The 20,916-nt window shown below is 31.7% G+C and overlaps 1 protein-coding gene across 2 annotated transcripts; it reads right to left on the bottom strand.

Annotated features, from left to right (window-relative positions):
* Positions 1–11,261: 11,261 nt before the first annotated feature.
* LOC107491280 (uncharacterized protein At1g26090, chloroplastic) lies at positions 11,262–14,596 on the bottom strand. 2 transcript variants are annotated; one of them, XM_016112104.3, is made up of 7 exons: positions 14,280–14,596; positions 13,519–13,662; positions 13,350–13,424; positions 13,045–13,235; positions 12,791–12,962; positions 12,286–12,705; positions 11,262–11,699 (listed from the first exon to the last, which is right to left on the bottom strand). In XM_016112104.3, the coding sequence occupies exons 1-7, from the start codon at positions 14,490–14,492 to the stop codon at positions 11,568–11,570; spliced, it is 1,347 nt and encodes a 448-aa protein (XP_015967590.1). In that variant the 5' UTR covers positions 14,493–14,596; the 3' UTR covers positions 11,262–11,567. The 2 variants fall into 2 exon arrangements, with proteins under 2 accessions (XP_015967590.1, XP_015967591.1); XM_016112105.3 differs by having other exon boundaries at positions 11,551–11,694.
* Between the last annotated feature and the right edge of the window lie 6,320 nt (positions 14,597–20,916).

Raw genomic sequence — 20,916 nt, 5'->3', positions numbered from 1 at the left:
TCCTTGTGGAATATTTTTCCGATACTTTTTACAAAAAAGTTTTTCCTAGTTAGTGAATTGAAATCCTCTTTAAAATAGAGGTCAACAAGAGAAGGGGATAGGGGAAGACTAAATGCCACTTACTGATTTATAATATTTATAATATATTCCATAATTTCTAAACTAACACAGATGGACAATTATGAAGTCAAACAATAAGAATTTAGAAAGTACTATCATACTGTAAGAAGAATGAAATGAAGCATATTTTACAAATAAACATTATCAGATAAAAACGAGAGGTAAACAACAAGGTTCTAAAATAGTAAAATCAGACTAGTCATCAAGTCGCTCTAATTACTGGTTCATTAATTCACTAATCTAACCAGTTTAATTATGGTTCAACCGAAATAACTATTTATAATAAATAATAAATAAATTATAAAGAAACACTAAAATAAAAATAGGACAAAATAATTTTTTATTATTCAAAAGAATAAGGCCTATTGATACTTGAAAGTTCAAAATCATATTCAAAAGATAAATAAATAAATAAGGTCATTATATTCTGCTACACTATTGAAGCCTGAACAGGAATGATTAAAATAAAAGTTAAGATCAAAGTGGTGCTTTACAATCGTAGACTACCTAAAACCATCAAATACTGCTAAAATTGACATCAGGATGTGTAGCATCATGTAATTCACTCAACTAAATCTTATTGAAGAAAAATTGAAAGTTGAAACCAAATGATTGTCCAACATAATGCTGCTCAATGTAGCTGGACTGATACAGAAAAGTCAAAGTTTAACAAATCATTATATCAGAAGACACATCATTAGACATGTACAATTCTCAACAAAAAAATTTTAAGCAGTGAAAAAATTAGAAAAACCTAACATGCACTATCCTTCTCTAATTTACTTTTTTTTGGAATACCAAAATATTCCTGGCGTAATCCTCACCCCCTCTCTCTCACCCTCTCCTCTTCACACTACCAGATAAAAATGCCATCCAATCCTCTTCTCACCACCACAACCTCTTGTAGAAATAATCAAGAGCATAGTGGAAGATTAGCCATCAAATTATTATCCACAGATGTATTATCATCATAAAATGCTTCTCGGTTGATATTATTATTAATAACTGAAATCAATAAATAATCAAGCTAGTCATAATCTAAGTACAATTAAATCACAACACAGTAAAATATAATACAGAAAAACTACAAGCACATCACTAATTAGTAATCATGACATTCAATAATCAATAATCAATAAATTAAAATCACAACACAAAACAGTAGCATAACAGAACCAAAACTAATCAATAATCAATAATTTTTCAATAAAAATTAAAAATACAAAACATCTACAATAATCATTCAACGATTCAGAAAGACAGAAATAAAGCATAAAAACAAAAAAAATAAAGAACAAGTGATACGTAGTCAATAGGGCATTTTTGTCTTTTTAGAGTTAAGGGGCAGAATGGTAATCTCGTCACATTCAAAGATTTGAATATTAGAAGAATTATACCATGTCAGTCTTAGACATCAAGAAGACCAAGAGTCAGTCTCAAAAAACAGTGGTGCTGAAATGACAAAAACTCATAAGGCTCATTGGGCTAAGTCAAGATAGCAAAAAGCCCAATAATACTTTTCAAATTCAATGGAAAGCATAAATTACAATTAATTTTTGAATTTATTAGGCCTTTATTTTAACTTGTTCTACTGTTAGAGTTTGTTGGAAGATTTGACTTACTTCTGATTTGCTTAGTAGTATTTTTAGTGATTTTAAATTCAAATCAAATCTGATCTAATCTAATAAGATCAAATCTAATTTAAATTAGTTCTCATATCTTTAAGATTTTAAATTTAAATCAAATCTGATCTAATCCAATAAGATCAAATCTAATTTAAATTAGTTAGCTTATCTTTAGAAGATTTAAATTGAGTTATATTATTTTATCTTTTAGTTAGTTTGTTAGGGACCTATTTAAACACCTTTGGTGAGACAATTTATACAACTTCGATGAATAGAATTTTCAGTTACTTTATGCATATTTTTTGCGTGTAATTAAATTAGGTGAGTGATTTGCTTCGCTTGTTGCATGAAGAAGATTGAAGGATCCAACACTAAGATAATTCGGTGTGTTAGTCTCTTTCAATTTTTATCCCTCTGATCTATGTTCTTAAGGACAGGTTCTTTGAAGGTCTAGTAGGGAATTCTTTCTGGTGACCTAGGTTGCTAAGAACAGGTTTTTTAGAGGTCTAGTAGGAAAACTTTTATCTATCCTTTATGTTTCCGCTGTGTCTTTTGGGGTGTGTCATTTTGTGTCATTCTTTTCATATTCTCGTTCCAACCCTTCCGTTGGGACTTTAATGCTTTGTCTTTATTAAACTCCCTAAACCCTCAATAAACCCTTATCATCTAGTATCAGTTACAGGTCGTAGGTAAATTCTTATTTATCTACACGTTCTCTGGGTCTTGTTTAATATCTTTATTTTTCTCTTCAATGTCTATAAATTTACTTCAGAGTGAAAAAAAAAACGAATTTTCTTATTTAGTTTTGCATTTCTGTAATTATTATATCTTAAAGTCAAGGTCTATAAAAAAAATATAAAAAAAGATGTAAAAAAAGTAAAAAAAAAAAAAACGAAAATTCATCTTTAAATTTTGATTCTCCAATTACGTCAGCGTCTGCTACACAAAAAAAAAACATCAATTTTTTAAACGATGTTTTACCTTTCCAAATTTTCTTTGAGTTCCAATTAGGATTCAATTTTTATAGTTTTTGTCATCTTAGTATTACTTATTGTTTTTCTTCCTTTGTCACATATTTTGGTTGTCTTCTTGTCAAGTTGAACGTCTCTATCATTTAGATTATCTTAGTTTGGTGTCTCAATTTCTCATTTTCTGAATTGCAACTTGTTGAAGCAATCCAAGAGTGGAGAAAGACAAGAGTGGTGAGCTCAACAGAGGATAAATACCACATATTAAGTGTAAACACAAGTGTCCTATTCCGAATGATACACGTGAGAAGAGTGCTGTGAGATCTTTTCTTTCATATCTTCCGTGATAGCTAATGACGAAGTGACCCCCGATCCACAACTGACTTTCTACGTCAACGCAATCAATGGCATACTAGAAAGGATTGAACAACGTCTTAATGACATGGCTTCAAGTCTTAATTCTTTATCCTCTAGTCAACAAGTGCGGTCCCGAGAATCTATTTATAATCATTCAGTGGAGTATGCGGAAAAGGCTACACCCAGATCCCAATGTCATAGACAATGGGAAGATGTTGATAGTAACATTAATGCTATCATAATGTGCATCCCAGAATTTAAGGACAGAAGTGACCCTAAGGCTTACTTGGAATGGGAACAGAAGATGGAGCTCATATTTTAGTGTCACAACTACTCTGAGGTGAAAAAGATAAGACTAGTGGCTGTAGAATTCTCAGATCATACCCTTGTCTGGTGGACCGAGTTAGAAAAAATAGAAGACGGATTGGAAAACTACCAATTCAATCTTGGGAGAAGATGAAGAAAATCATGAGAAATCGATTTGTGCCATCATCATACCACAACGAGTTTCTTGAACAGCTTCGTAAGTTGAAATAAGGTTCCAAATCAGTAATGAAGTACCTTAAGGAGTTGATGTCTTTGGGAACCAAGGCTAATATTACAAAGTGTTCAGATGTTCTTATGAGACACTTTCTTATTGGACTAAATAAAGACATTGTAGATAATGTCAAACTTTACCGTTGCACAACCATTGAGAATTTAGTCAATGTTGCAATTGAGTTGGAGCAGATAAAGAAGAATATTATGGATCGACATAAGAAGACAAGTTTTCCTAAGCGTATCTCTCATTCTTCTTCCAAGCCAATGACAGAAGAATTTATTGAGCATGATGTAGAGGGTGATGTGTACTTGGAGAATCCAAAAGTGCAGAATTTCTCAAGTGGGTCATTGGGATGTGAGGAGTTTACAAATCAAGAGAGAAAAGAAACAGAGAAAGAGAGTTAGTGTTTGAGTAAAAATGATCAATGTTTAATTGAAAGCGAGAGTTTTGAGAGATGAGAATAGTGAGAGAGAGGAGTCAATGAGCGACAAAGACACTGAGAGCAATAAACACACTTGCGAGAGAGATCCAGAAAGTTCTAGCAGACAAAAGTGCATTAGTATCATTGAATTCCAAAGATTCTTTAATTTCTCATATATCTAACCATAAAATTCCTAGTATTTTTATGTCAACTTTTCAAGGTTTTGTAGATTCACTGATCAATTATGGAGGCATTAATATGGATGAAAAGGAAGAAAGACAACTAATTGCACACTTTGGACAAGGTAATGATAACTTGATTGCTAATGAATTGTCCATGAGGTATGATTTGATCACAACTCTTACTCCTAAATTCTTAGTATTTGATTATATGAAGAATTTTATGCAACTAAATCTTATTTTTGTTCTATATCTGTTGCTTGTGAAAATATTGATTTAAAGTGCCATAGTGGAATAAAAAGAATCTTCGATATGTTATCTATGTATTTTTATTGGCCTCATAAACGTAGGAGTATAGATGAAATTTATTCTAGTTTTATTGCATCTAAGAAAGTTGAATCTCAAGTTTTCTTGAATATGTTGTGCATTTCTTTACTTATTGCTACTCATACCTGGATTGATATTTCTATGGATTTTTTTACTTGGGTTGCCTAGGGTTAGAAAACGTACACATATCATTAATTTTTCAGTGGATAGATTTAATATGATGATATTTTTAATTGCAAGTAAAAATATTAAAGATGCCACACACATTACTGAGTTGTTTCACAAAGAGTTTGTGCTAATTTATGCTATTTATTTGTATGAGCATATCTTGCATGTTTAGCCTATTTTGGATAATTCTGTGCGAGATATTGAGTATTCTCATAACTCTGATATTTATAACTCTGTTGGTTATTATCCTTGTAAATCTCTAAATGTGTTTCAGTCTTTGACTATTTTAAAATTCTTATTTTTACCCTTGAGTAATGGTGTTACTTTAGATGGTGAAAGTATGGTTGGAAAGATTGAGCTTATACACATGAGGGACATAGCCACAATTTAGTGGGTAGAGAGGAGCTATCAAATCATGGTATTTGAACTCAGAGATTGGTTTGGATTTCTTGGAGGGAAGAAAAGCTTCTCATTAATAGTAAAACAACACTTGTTGCTAGAGAAGATGGTCCATTCCGAGTGTTGGGGATTATCAAGGACAATTCCAGCAAGCATAACTTCCTTGGTAGGTATGATAGTCCACCTGTGTTTAGTATCTCTAATTTTTCTCCCTTTGATATATATACAGATTCAAGGACGAATCTTTTTGAAGAGGGAGAGGATGATACGTGATCAGGAGGGCATTTTTGTCCTTTTAGAACTAAGGGACAGAATGGTAATCTCGCCACGTTCAAAGATTTGAATACTAGAAGAATTATATCATGTCGGTCTTGGACATCAAGAAGACCATGACTTCATCTAAAAAAATAGTGGTGATGAAATGGCGACAACTCATAAGGCCCATTGGGTTAAGTTAAGACAGCAAGAAGCCCAATAATATTTTTCAAATTCAGTTGGAGGCATAAATTACTATTAATTTTCAAATTTATTAGGCTTTTATTTTAATTTGTTTTGCTATTAGAGTTTGTTGAAAGATTTGACGTGTGATTTGCTTAGTAGTATTTTTAAAAAATTTTAAATTTAAATCAAATCTGATCTAATCTAATAAGATCAATCTAATTTAAATTAGTTATCATAACTTTAGGATTTTAAATTTAAATCAAATCTGATCTAATCTAATAAGATAAAATCTAATTTAAATTAGTATCTTATCTTTAGAAGATTTAAATTGAGTTTTCTTATCTTATCTTTTAATTAGTTTGTTAAGGCCTATTTAAACACCTTTGGTGAGACAATTTACATAACTTTGATAAATAAATTTTTCAGTTGCTTTATGCACGTTTATTTAGTATGATTAAGTGAGGTGAGTGATTTGCTTCGATTGTTGCATGAAGAAGATTGAAGTATCCAAGACTAAGGTAATTATGTGTATTAGTCTCTTTCAATTTCATCATTCTGATCTAGGTTGTCAAGGACAGGTTCTTTGAAGGTCTAGTAGGTAATCCTTTCCAGTGACCTAGGCTGCTAAGAATAGATTTCTAAAAGGACTAGTAGAAAAATTCTTATTTATCCTTTATGTTTCCGTTGTGTCTTTTGGGGTGTATCCTTTTGTGTCATTCTTTTTTTATTCCCTTTCCATCCCTTCCGTTGGGACTTTAATACTTCGTTTTTAGTAAACTTCCTAAACCTCCAATAACCTCTTATCAACAATTGAATAACAAATGAATACTGAGCCACTGACCTTCGAAGATGACGCTGACCAAACAACAGCAAGCAGATGAAGACAACAGATGGGCCGAGCTCGCGGAAGAAAAGAGAAGGGGTTGGAGACTTGGGGAATGTCGACAGTATGAAGAGAGAAGCCCTTGTATGCAACAGACGGTGGTCGTGACTCCAAGAAAGGCTAGGGTTGGAGAAAGGGGCCTTTTACTCTCAATCTATCTGCAATTCTGCTTAAGTAAGGTGAGTGAGAACCATGCCCGAGTGATTCAGTGATTGCTTTTTTTTAAACTTAATTGAAAAACCACGTTATTGCATCCAAACTGGCTAGTTCTAGTCCAGTCCAACTGGCTAGTTTTCGGTTGGTTCAGCGACTCATCACCAATTTATCTGAAGTTTTATGTGGTTAATCAGACCATTAATACTGTCGGTTCACAATTGGACCAATTTCGACCGAACAGTCCGATCTAGTTTTTAGAACTATGATAAACAGTTTCATACTCACAGGACATTAAGCGTTTTTTTAGTATCTATAGTCTTATTTTATATTCCCATTTAAAATAAGATTAATCAGTAATCACGTTTGGCTATCCAACACGAACTCTACTGCATTATCAAAATACTGAAATGGCCTACCATAAACTCAAGATTTGTCCTTCTTAAGAGTAACAGGAACACAATCAGAGTGATAAACCTTCACACAATTTCTAAAAGTAAAAAAAAAAAAAAAATCAAAGTCAACCCATACAATACCATAACCGGTGGAGCTTATTACAATTGATTAATTATAAAAGAAAAAAAACTAAAGCAGCTGAATCATTTTAACTCCCTTCAAAAACAAAAGGGTACAAACATACGATCGCATACAATGACTTCTCCACCATCCTTGCATTCAAAACACCAATTTTTTGGTTCTTTTGGTAGGTAGAATTTTTTCTTCTTTCCACCATTTCTGCTATTATTAGGCATTTTCTCAACTGTGGATGTGATTGCAGTTTGGAACCCTACTATGGACTAAGTACCAATCACGCTTTTATCTTTTTCTCTTTTGTTGCGTCAGCCTCAATAAAATAAATATTAATTAATCTATTAATATTTATACTTTCACTAAATTTACTCTTTTTTATAGTTTTGTAACAAATCTACATATGGCTATTAAACTGTTGACAGACATTACAAAAGGTATTTATAATTGAGATTGAAAATTTTAGAATCCTTGCAGACAACAAAATTAAACAGCACCGATCAATCAAACAAGCTCAACAATCAGCACAAACTAAATATAAATATTCAGAAGTTCAAACTAAACTAAAAAGAGCAAGAGATTTACCCTCCCTTAGTTCAGTTCTTATTATGGAATACTTCGCCGATACTTTCTACAAGAAATTTCATGTATGTTGTTATCACCAAATCCTCTATTCTTGAAAAACACATCATGCAATTCTCATCGTGGGTGCTACTAATTTTCATAATATTCTAAATAAAAAAATAAAAATAAAAATACATTTCAAATTTTGTTGAACAGAAAGAACAACACAAAGGCTAAAAAGTATATTTTTTTTAAGAAGAAACGGCACATACAACAAACTTAGTTTCACATGAAATTGAATTTGGAGTCAATTCTATGTTAAACTTTGCAAAAACTAATGAATTTCAATTGTAGAGCACAGCCACATAACAAAAGGAGTAACAAAATAATGAAACTATACCCAAAAACAAAAAAGAAAAGAAAAAAAAAAACAAAATTAAATAACACAAATCAGTCAAACAATCAGAAGTTCATATAAACTAAAAAGAGCAAGACTCAGCCTACCTTGAGTTTAGTTCTCATTGTGGAATATTTTCCATGATTTTTCTACAAAATAGTGAAATTAGTCCTTATTCTTATACTACATTTATTATCATATTTTTTGCTTTTATGTCTAAAATACAAAATGCAAAATCAATAAACTCTTACAAAGAAGGATACAAAATCATAAACAAATTGAAAATGAAAAAAAAAGAAAGTAGAATGAAATTCAACATACAAGTAATTTTTGTGACTGACTAGATTCGATAAAATTTTATGGGCGGTAGTGACTCGAAGTTCGTCGAAAGATCCGATGAACTTCATGCATTATGCGAAATTCGTCCTCAGAAATAGTAAACTTGCCCTAAACACAAAAAAAAAGGTTAGAACAAAAAAATAAAATGAGATTTAGTTTTCTGTAAAAATAAAATATTTTTTATTTTATTTCAGAAAATTTATGACTGACATGCGTTCATTATGAAACCACTCCACGTGCCTTCCTCATGTGCAGATAAATTTGGTGATCTACACCATAGAATTTTCATAATTAAAAAACACACGATTTTTTTATATCAGAAATATAAAATTCATATGGTTTTTGTATTTCTCAACAATAAATTCAAATGTAAATAACAGCTTATGCCAATTTATTTATCTATTTTTATTATATAAAAGTTGATATCAAAATTTTTATACATTAGATTTAAGTCATTTTTACTTTTCTAATGATATCGTGATAGCACATTTGTTTACTTGAGAAAATTTAAAAAACAACCAATCAAATTTTAAAAAATTAAAAAAATTAAAACCATAATTTTCATTAATTAATTTATTACATATTATTATTCAATAGAAATATAAAGTATTAATTAAATACAATAAACATTTACATTAAAAGTATCATAATAATATTATCATAACAAATTTTTAAGTTACAAACTATTCAAATTTCATATTATTTGACATATTTATATATTATACATAGGTTTAATTATTCTATTGGTTCCTATAGTTTCGCAAAATTTTCAATTAGGTCTTTATACTTTTTTTTTCTTTTTAATTGGATCTCTGCACTAATTTTTTTTCAATTGAGTCCCTACACTTTTTTTTTCTTTTATTTGAGTCCTTGTACCAAATTTTTTTAGTTGGGTCCCTATATATAATTAAGCCAATTACTACCAAAAGGGACCTAATTAAAAAAAAATTGGTACAAGGACCCAATTAAAAGAAAAAAAAGTATAGGAGCCTAATTGAAAATTTCACGAACCTATAGAAACCAATAGAGTAATTAAATCTTATACATAAGACTCTTACCGATATTACTTTATTTCACAATTCGTGGTTCGTCTACAAGAAATATTTACACCAACAAATGAAAAAGAGCCTATTTATTTAAAAATGATTCTATTAGATTATTACATACAAAATAATAATATTTATCGTATTTTTAAAACAAATATATGAGAAAAAAACACTCTTATTACTTTTACTATTTATACTTTTTTTATTATTTTGTAATATTTTACATATAATTATATTTTAAGATCTTTATAATCATATTTATTTAAATATGCTATTTAAGTTAAAGAATCAATTTTGATCATTTTCTAATACTATTTTAAATTTGTATCACTTGAGACATTAAATGAAAGAATGAGTTAAAAAAATATTAACAAATATGTTTACTTTATATTATTTAAATTAATTTTATTAAAACTAATTTATTCATTATATAGACACAGAATACATATTTTAAAAATTTTAATCTTACTATTATAGATGTTACTTAAAAACTATATGTATTAAGAGAAGAAAAATAAGTAGATGTGAAAGATAAATCCATAAAAAATACAAAAAAATGTTTGTGCTACAACATAAAATATTATTAAGATGTATTTTTATTTTATGTAATTTAAATTATTTTTATTAAAAATAGCTTATTTAATATATTATATATACACAAACAATAAATATTTTAAAAACGTTTATTCTTATTATTATAGATATTAAAAAACTGTTTGCACTAAGAGAAGAAGAATAAATAGATGTCAAAGAAAAACTCACAAAAATATAAAAAATAAAATTTTTGTACTACAACATAAAAAAATATTACAGATTCAAATTATAAAAAATTTCATCAAATTCTATCAAATTATACCTATCATAAAAAATTCTATCAATTTATAAATTACTAATTCAATAATTATTATAGATTCAAAATTAAATTAAAGGTTTTAGATCAAAGTGCTATAACAACTTTTATGTTATTTGAAAGAGAAACAAAAAATGATTGGACACAACTACCTAAAATTTAATTACACTCCAAGATAGCAATGGCACTCAAATACCATCCTAATTGAAAAATTTATACAACTTCACACTTATACTTAAAGTCAAAGTAAATGATTTAAACTATGTTCCCAACAATACACTATTATCAAGACATTTGTTCCAACAAAAAATACCGAAATTCAACTTCTATTATAACAAATAAAATAGGTAATACAACAAAAATTTCATTTATTTAAAACATCATTTATATTGCTCAAATTTTTCATTGATTATAAGAAACCAACTTCACTATCACTAATATCATCAGACCTATATGACATACAAATCAAGAAATTAAAGAAAAAAAAAAGTACATGAATTTAAGACACATCTTCAAACAAAGAACATGTATAAAAAGGCGGAACAAAAAATAAGATAATAAATAAAAAATATATATACAAGCAACAGTTTAATAAAAATATGTTTCCACAAGAACATATGATAAAAAGAAACAACCCAACAACAACCGAAAATTAAAAAAAAAGGACAAATATCATATAAGAAGACAATCCGTCAGTTAAAACAAATACAAAAATAAAAATAAATGAAAATATAGCTCTATACAATTTCAATATAAAAAACTTTTGTATTATAAAATATTTTAAATAAAAAATACATCAAATTTAATATTAGTTTGTATATACTTTAATTAATTTTTAAATATTATAATACTTTTTAAAATATACTATATACTATCATTAATTTATCATATACGTGTCACTTTAGTTCCATGTAAATTCGAAAGGAGAGAGAAAAGGTGATACATTTGTTCCCACTTGCATAAACCAATATAACGGATGAAATGATGCATAAATGACGGCAATGTGCTATGCCCAGTCCTTGGCAAGATTATTCATTAAACCGTTCTACATAGCTCATGGCCCATGCATAATACATAGAAGGTGAAGAGAACAATAACAAGAAAAAGACTAAAGCAATGGAATCTGGATACTCTGAAATGAACTGAGGAGATATATAGTGATAAAATGATAATGTAATCACTCTTTGGGTTAATAAGGTAACTTCAATTATAATAAAAGCTATTCACTTTACACATCTCTTTCTCTTTAGAGGATCCGAACTCATAGCATTGTAATAACAAGACTTCTCTCTGCGAATTTGGCTCCGCCAACCTTTCCTTGAATTTCTGGGGGCAACGGAATAACACGCCTTTGATCTCCTGCTTCTACCAACAGCTCAGATCCTCCCCTATACTACATTTATTGATTAAAGAATCCATTAAGCACCATTTAATTTTTCACTTTCAGTGAAGCGCAGTATTTGTGATAGATAAGAATCAGAATATAAGACTGCACGACAAGTGCAGGGAAAAAAAAGTTTCAATTTAAACCATCTTTTTAATTCTTTCTTTATTGATAAAAGCTATTTGATGTTTTGCAAAGATGAACAGAGTTTTCCAACAAGAAGTAAGTCCATCATTTATTAGTTTTCAATCTTGATCATTTATCAACCAGAGACTTTTATGATTTCATCATCCACCTGTTTGAAAATTTAAAATAAAAAACAGAAACGGAAGGCATAATGCTCAGGATTCAGGAAAAGGCCACATCCAAAGGGGTATAATGTAAGGAGCCTAACAAGTGGTTGATTTCATGGTTTTAACCCATTACCTTTTCCCTAGGCTCCCATTCAGATTGACACCAAATCATATTTGATTAATTTAATGTCAAAGAGCATCATGACATTAACCTCGTTTCTCGTAAATTCGTTTGAAAATAATGCATTCAATATCATGGCTGAAAAAGAATATATGACATGAGAGCAAAAGAATTAACATACTTGGTATAGCTTGATCTCTGATTTGTCGAAACCAGGCATGAAGAGAGTAACTGATTTTCGTTTCAAATCAAATTCAACCGGTGAGATAGCATAACCGTATTGACTTGCTTCGGAAGTAAGAAGATGCCTAGCATCTTTGTTGCTTGTGTCTAGTAGTACTCTGCTCCAATTGATTGGGCTATTCATGGATAAACTTGAAATGAAAGCAGAAGGCAGGGGTGAGAAACCTTTCTTTGCTCTTTGCAAGGGTTCTAGATGTTGCGGCTGAGAGGTGAAGCCGAGAGCTGCAGATACTTGAGCACCAGCCTGGATTGTACAACCCCAATATCGCCTTGCCGAATTAACAGAGGTTGGATTATTCGGATCCATTACAAGGAAACAACCGAATCTCTGCCGGTTTGAGAAGGCAGAAGATCCTCTCTGGGTAACATAAAATCAACATAGAATCTTCAATCTTATGGTCTTGCTCCAAGGTAAAATTATATTCAACAATGTACACTCTTACCTCCAGCATTTGATCTAAAGTGTCCCATATTTCTGAGCTCGTTCTACCATTAAAGTAAGATCTGCTGCTACTTATTCTTACAGCTTCATCCACAAGTCTCAGGATTGAAGGAGCAGCCAATCTCCCAAGCTCAGTCTTCTCGGCCAATACTCGGAGATATTTCAAGTACAATCTACAAAACCTCAAAATATCATACAAATGAAAATGACGTGAGTGAGCATGTGCGTAGATAAGATTAATTAGCAATTCCAAACCTTGCTTTACTGCTTGCACCTATGAACCGCAGTGTTTCCTCGCTGCTGATACCATCATAAACTATCACATCAAATTTATCGCCTTGACTCTTTGAAGCTGTACTACTCAAAAGTCCTACAAGCTTCTCAAGCGCAAATAATAAAAGAATCGAATCCATCGCAGGCATAATGCCAAGCTCTTCTCCAACAATCTATTATAAGACAGATAAATAAGAGCACAACCCGACCATAAAAGTTTGGCAAGAGAATTATATGTCCATGTAAACAAATAAACAATAACGGTAGATAACATATTACGTACCTACCCCTCCAAGTATGCCTTGTGTCATATTAAGCTGTGCATCTGCTTGCTTCAGAAGTTTGAGAGGTTCAAGAAGCATCTGCAATTAGCAAACAATACTCAGTCGATGACAATGAGACTAAAGTACAGAAGCCGACAAATTTAAAGCAACACAAAAAAAGAAGAGGACATACTTTGGTTGTTTCCAACCTAACAGCCGAAAGATTTGTTCCACATTCGACATAATCAGTTCCAATCTTACAGTTGAGGAGGTAGTCAGCAGTGGTGTCTTGGCCATGTATCACTAAACATGTGTTCAATCCAGCCATTGCATAATGCTGAAATAACAGGCACACAGAAGGGAAAATAAACTACTTTTCTACTGTTGAAGTTGGATGACTATCTAAAAATTCTTGTCAGGATAAGATTAAAAGAAAGGGAAAAGTTGATTTGAAATTAGATTGCTTGGGTCCATAATCAACTTTATCAATAATCTTATTTTCTTTTCCCTTTCAGACACAATGCACCTTTCTAGCAAATTTGTAAGCATACGTTGGTTAAACTTATAATAATTTCCTTTCTCTTGAAAAGAAATTAATCCAAAAAAAAATAATTTTCATCCAAACACAAAGGGCGGGTCACAGATCATAAGCAACCTCCACATGCCAATATAAGAAAAGCTTATAACAATCACACAACAAAATTACTCCTTTTGAAAGAATTGGAATTCCACCACGTTAACCAGATCGGCACTTTTACTCTTACTCTTCTTTTTTATAAGACAAAAATGTTTATCTTCTAGCAATGCAGTTTTAAGACTGATCAGTATTTGAAACTGAAGTTGAAAGCTTTGGAAACTGCCTTTCTCTGTTTCATTTCCGTCATTTCACCTAAAACATAGCGTAACTGGAAACGAAGAACCACCAAAAAGTCTCAAATTGCAAACAAGAGGTACCTGAGCGGCGAAAATAGCGGCGGTTGTTTTTCCAGAGCCACCTTTGCCGAGGAAAGTGAGCAATTTGGTGGCTTGTGAGGTGGAAGCTGGAGAAGAATCCGAAGAAACCGCCGCAACGACGACACGTGGGCGAAGAAGAGGAGAAGCTGAAGGCGAAGTGGGGAGTCGTTGTCCTACAAGAACCGGAAACGACGGAGATGAAGCCACGCCCATTGCTGCCGATTTTCCACAATGAATTGAAAACGATTTGCAAGTTTGCAACTGAGGAACTGACTAGTGCCTACTCGTCTTTTCTTGGTAGTTGCTAATGGAATGTATCCTCCAATTTTTTTTCCCTCAAATTTTTTATAAAGTGTGATTTCTTTAAAAAAAGTTGAGAAAAAAAAATAAAAGAATTTATTTTCGTTATTTACTCATGATTTTTCTTAAACTATGAAAATGATATCCAAGATACTATCATACATTCATACTAACGACAAAAATAACTAAACATGATTAATGATTACTTGTTGTAAAATTTATTAATAATTTTAATTATGTTAATTATTTCTTATATTTTAAAATATATCGTATTCAAGCATTATGTATATTTATTATATATTTTTGTGTGAAACCAAAAATCAATCTCGACTAGTAGAAAGAAAATTGAGCTTAATAGTTTTCCAATGAATAATGCTGGTGGATTAACTCTTGCTTGAAAAAATAATATGATATGCAAATCATAAGTAGTTTAAATTGCTTTATAGTAGTTAGGGTGACAAATATCTCCTTCGTTATAAATGGAACTTACTTGGAGTTCACTTTCATTGTAATGAACAAGTTCGGTTCACTCAGTTTCTTGAGATTTTGACTACTCTATCGCAACTACAAGATAATGTGATTATTATGTGAAATTTTAGTGACATTGTTGATCAAAATGAAAAGATTGAAAATAGTCTTAAAATATCAATATTTATGTTTGTTTTTAATTATTTTATTAGTAATAATTTCTTATGTGATTTGAGTATGATTGGGAGACCTTATACTTGGAGTAATAGAAGGGAAGGAATGAGTTGATCTAGGAGAGATTGGATAGAATTCTTGTGGGTGAATTATGGCTCTAATAATACTTTAATCCTAGAGTACTCAGACTGGTAGAAATCGGTTTAGACTATGCTTTTTTATTGTTTGACACAAACTCCTGTACTAAAAGATCTAAAAAAAGATTGAAATTTCAATCTCGTTGGTCTGAGGATGAAATAATCTGGGATTTAATCAAGAAAACATAGTACTATGAGGTTGAGAGTTCCCCTATGTTCAAGCTGGTCCATAAACTAAAGTTGTGTAGGCACCGTTTAGTTCATTAGTAGAATTCTACTATTTCTAATTCCAAAAAATAAATTAAAGAACTCTCGACAACTCTTGAGAAAAAGAGAGCAGCGGGAGTCATGGGAGGTGTTGAGATTGTGGAGTTCAAACAGAAACTGTAAGAACTTACTTGACCGAAGAGATGTACTGAAAAGATAAATCTAGAATTAAATGGCTGAAAAAAGGAGATTAAAACACAAACTTCTTCCATCGAAAATTTAAATCTAGAGTTCAAAGGAATAGACTTGGAGATTTTAGGAAAACGATGAATGAGCTACTGCTAATGGCGATACAGCAAGAATAGCAAAAGAGTATTTCAAGGGCATTTTTTCCTCAACTAATCAAGAGGATCTAGGTCCTTATTTTATGGACTTTTGAACCTAAAGTTATAGCTAACATGAATCATAAGCTTTAAAGACCAGTCTCTTTAAAAGAGGTGAAAAAAGCTACTTTTAGTATCCACCCTCAAAGTGCTCTAGCTGAAGATGGTGTGACAGCCAAATTTTTTCAATCTTTCTAGAACGTTGTTGGTGATAACGTATTTTAGGCAGTTAAGAGTATCTTTAGAGGAGGTAAAATTTAAAAGAGCTTTAATCATACCAATATTTGTCTTATCCCTAAAGTATCAGATGCTAATGATATGTCACAAGTTAGACCCATTAGTTTATCCTCTATTTTCTATACAATTTTCTCGAAAGTTCTAGTTCACAAATTGCATGGTGTATGAATAAACTAATAGGCCCACTCAGAGTGATTTTCTCAAGGGAAGGCTTATCTCTGATAATATTTTGATAGCACACGAATATATGCACTACATCAAGCAAAAAAAGAGAAGTCTTGAGTATGAAATGACCCTTAAACTTGACATGAGTAAGGCTTATGACAGGGTGGAGTGATACTTTCTTTGGTTTATGATGGAGAAGATAGGATTTGATACAACCTGGATAAAGTGGATTCATGAATTGATGACAACAGTTTCTTATTCTGTTATTGTAGAAGGTTAACCCTGCAGTTTTTTTTAAACCGAATAGAGACATTCAACCGAGTGATCCTCAATCCCCTTTCCTTTTTTATTCTATGCAGAAGGCTTTTCTTTCTTGCTAAATAAGCTAGAGCAAAATTGTCTCATTCGAGGAATCCAAGTTACCAAGAGATGTCCTGCTATTAATTATTTACTCTTTGCGGATGATTCCATCTTTTTCTGTAAAGCTTTTGAGGAAGATTATGATAGGATCCTAGAGTTGCTAGCTAATTATGAAAAATTCAGTGGGCAAAGGGTAAATCTCAACAAGTCCATAATTTTTTTCAACAATAATATACCTAAGGTTTTTCAATCCTCTTTAGCCTCTATTTTGAATATTTCTCACATTGGGGATCAGGATAAGTATTTGGTCCTTCTGTCCATAATCAACTGCTCTAAGAAAGCTACCTTTTTAGCTATTAAGAAAAAGGTCATCAAGAAGGTATAAGGGTGGACAAAGGTGCTTATTATCTAACGGTGACAGACAAGTCTTACTTCGGACAATAGGAGAAGTGATCCCCATCTACACCTTATCTTGTTTTAGGCTTTTGGATAATTTGCTTACTGAAATCCATGGTATCTTACATTAATTTGGTGGGAACAGCAAAGGGCAGAACGACATATGACATGGATTGGCTAGGATAAAATGTCCAGACCAAAAAAGGAAAGAGGGACTTGGATTCAAAGACTTACAGACTCAAAATTTGGCACTTTTGGAAAAACAATATTTGAGATTAGTTACTCGACCTAATTCTCTTCTAGCTAAAATATAGAAAGAGAAATATTATAATTACAACTCAATTCTACAAGCGAAAATTGAAACCTTGCCATCATAGGAATGAAGAAGCATTATAGAGGGCAAGAGTGTTGTAGAGAAAGGCCTTAACTGGAGTGTTGGCTCTAGTGACTCCTCCCTATCCATTCACGATTCCTCCTTCTATGGTTCAACCCTCAGATGCTAACTGAATCCTTTAGGTGCAAGACTTGCTGATAAAAAATAAGCAATGGAACCATGCATTAATAGATAAAAATTTTTCACATGAGATCGCTTAAAGGGTTCTCTCAATTAACTTAGGATCAGATGAGGACAAGTTATAGAGAATTTTAAACAAATCAAAAGAATATGATGTTTCATCTAGCTATAGAATGACCTACTTTTTCCATCATGCCCCCACATATTTCTTCCCTTCAATCATGTAACAGTGTCACATCTGGAACTATCGATGGAAAATTGTCGTCCCCCACAAGATCCTCATTTTTGGTTGAAAATTCCTTCATGGTAGAATGCTAGTAATGCAGTTTATCAATAAAGATTACTCCTCCATTTTGCTCAATCTGCCATTCAGAACCAAAAGACGTTCTCCATTGCCTATTTAGATTTGGACATGCACAGAAAATTTGGAAGCACAGCTCGATCTCCTTTTTTATTCTAAATTACAGCTGCGAGTCTTTCTTTAATTGGTGGAAGAAGGTTGTAATTTGACCAAGTCAACAGATTCTAGTTCAATCACAATTAGATTCATGTTGATCCTTACTTGGTGTATTTGGAAGGAACGGTGTCAAAGTATTTTCGAACAACAAAGACGTCGACATGAAAAGGTGGTAGATGAAGCCAAGAAGCTCAACCAGGAGTTACTTATTTTACCTAGTATTTTCACTTCCTAATGTCAGTTTCCACTTTACTCTTACTTAGATATCTTTTTCTCTTTCTTTGCATCCTCAAAAGAGTAGACAGGATATGTCTTATTTGCAAAATGAAAGACCCGTTGATATGGTCTTCAATCCATTAGGAGTTCCATAAAAAATGAATATAGGACAGATATTTGAATGCTCACTCGGATTAGCGGGGGATATGCTAGATAGACTAGTACCTTTTGATGAGAGATTTGAACAAGAGGCTTCGAGAAAACTAGTATTTTTTTGAATTATATGAAGCCAATAAACAAACTCAAATCTGTGGATATTTAAACCCAAGTATCCGGGAAAAAGCAGAATATTTGATGAAAGAACAGGAAATATTTTTGAACAGCCTATTATAAAAGGAAAACCTTATATCTTGAAATTAAGTCATTAAGTTTATTGAAACAAATTAGAATTCTTAATTCTCTACGATGTCTGGCGCAAAAAGAAAATCAGGAACAAGCAAATTATAATGTTTTTTTCTTTATTTTCTGTTATTTTTTATCTCTTGTTCTTGGAATGAATTTTGCATAGTTTGTCTTGTCAACATTGATTTTTTCTGGATATCTTTTCTTAATTTGACGCTTACTCTTCATTATGGAAGAAGGTTCGGATAAAATATGCACTTCCTCGGAAATGAGAAAAATTGATCTACTTTGATTTGGTATTTTGGTTTACATTCTTTGACTACAATTGCTTGAAATGTGTTTGGATAACATACTTTTTAGATTGGGTATGGTTTCGACTATTCCTCAAGCCCGCCAATTAGTTAACCATAAACATGTTTTAGATAATGGTCATATAGTAGAGGGTAAAGTACTAAATTGGTCCCCTACGTTTGGGTGTAATTCTGTTTCGGTCCTTAAAGTTTAAAGTGTCCTATTTGAATCCAAAAAAGTTTCATTTAGCTTTAATTTAGTCCCACCGTGAGATCAAAGTTAAATAATTAATGGAATATCCTACATTACAGCAGTATAAGAACAAGGTCGATAATCTGGAGAACAAGCACAATCTCTAGAGGCACAAATCAACCGTAGATGCATCAATACATTTATTTATCATTCTTTTTATAATTTAAATGAAATATTTTTGATAAAACTAAGGAGAATGATAAATAAATGTATTGATGCTTCCACGGTTAATTTTGTGCCTTTGGAACTTGTACTTGTTCTCTAAATTATCGACCTTGTTCTTATACTGCCGTAATGTAGGACATTCCGTTAATTATTTAACTTTGACTTCACAGTGGGACTAAATTGAATCTAAATGAAACTTTTTTGGATTCAAATAGGACACTTTAAACCTTAAGAATCAAAACAGGATTACGCCTAAACTTAGGGGACCAATATAATACTTTACCCTATAGTAGATATACCAAGTTATCACTGCAAACCTCAAGATATTATTACAGTGAAAGATGAACACAAATCGAAAGCTCTGATTCAAAATTCTTTGGATTCAGACCCACGTGAGGAATTGTCAAACCATTTAACCCTTCACCCATTCCAATATAAAGGATTACTAAATCAAATAATAGATAGTCAATGGATTGGTTTAAAAAACATCAAATTGCTGTTTGTAGAATATTATTCTCGTCAGACTTAACACTAACTAAAAAAAGAATTTTGATATCTAATGGATTTTTCCTTCTCTTGAATTCTTAAAACTTCTTTTGCTCCATCCTCGCAGGAGCAAAGAACCCATCGCTATCTCGGCTGTGCCACTAAAGGCTCTAGGAAAGTCGGAATAGGAGAGCACTCATTTTGGGGTGAGCTTACTAATTAGAAGCTGTCAACAATTATTTGCTCTACACTTAGCTACCCAACATTTATCATAAGTACAATAACTGGCACACCTGCGTCCGTTCCGGTTCTCTCGTACTAGGAAAAGGTCCTCTCAATACTCTAACGCCCATACCGGATATGGACCAATTTCATCCAGGAAAAGCTATCTTTTTCTCAACAATGTCTTTGTCATTTGATTCAATGTTGTTCCATTAAATAGAAACATATTTGATAAAATTTTCATTCTGGCAAAAATTGATTTTACGGTATTGACGCTTATGACCTCCCCTTTTATGCATTGCGGTAATGATTCCTTTGGCATTACAGTCTTTACCACAATGATGCTGTCTATAGATCAAATTATTTCATATATTAGATTTGACTTTACTCTCTATGACTCCACTACACAACAAATATTCTACTTTTGCCCAGATACTCGGGTTTAACTATCTATGAATTTGACGTTTGTTTACTGGCTTCATATAATTCAGAAAATACTAGTTTTCTTGAAGTCTCTTGCTCATATCTCACATCAAAAGGTTCGGGAGTTTCTCTATTCAATTATTTTCTTTTTTTTTTGTTAGATATCTCGTTCATATATATCTTTTCACCAACTAGCTAATTAGATGTGAGCCCCTCCTCGGGTTGATTTCTTCTTTTGTTCCTCAGCCTACAGGGTATTAGCAGCTGTTTTCAGCTGTTGTTTCCCTCCCAAGGGCAGATTTTATGCGTTACTCACCCGTTAGTCACTAGAAACATCACTTCCTGTCTCGTGGTGTAAGGTGTTAGGTTAAGTCCCCAAAAA

The sequence above is a fragment of the Arachis duranensis genome, chromosome 5 (assembly GCF_000817695.3).
Source record: "Arachis duranensis cultivar V14167 chromosome 5, aradu.V14167.gnm2.J7QH, whole genome shotgun sequence".
NCBI lineage: Eukaryota > Viridiplantae > Streptophyta > Magnoliopsida > Fabales > Fabaceae > Arachis > Arachis duranensis.
The sequence above is the reverse complement of the archived record's forward strand: the minus strand, read 5'-3'. Positions and strand labels throughout refer to the sequence as shown.

Bases quoted from the DNA above. Each gene is read 5' to 3' on its own strand.
- LOC107491280 (XM_016112104.3), bottom strand. From the start codon at position 14,492: ATGGGCGTGGCTTCATCTCCGTCGTTTCCGGTTCTTGTAGGACAACGA. The intron at 13,236-13,349 runs GTAGGTACGTAA...GTCTTATAATAG, and splicing joins CACAAGGCATACTTGGAGGG to ATTGTTGGAGAAGAGCTTGG. The intron at 11,700-12,285 runs GTATGTTAATTC...CAATAAATGTAG, and splicing joins CAGAGATCAAGCTATACCAA to TATAGGGGAGGATCTGAGCT.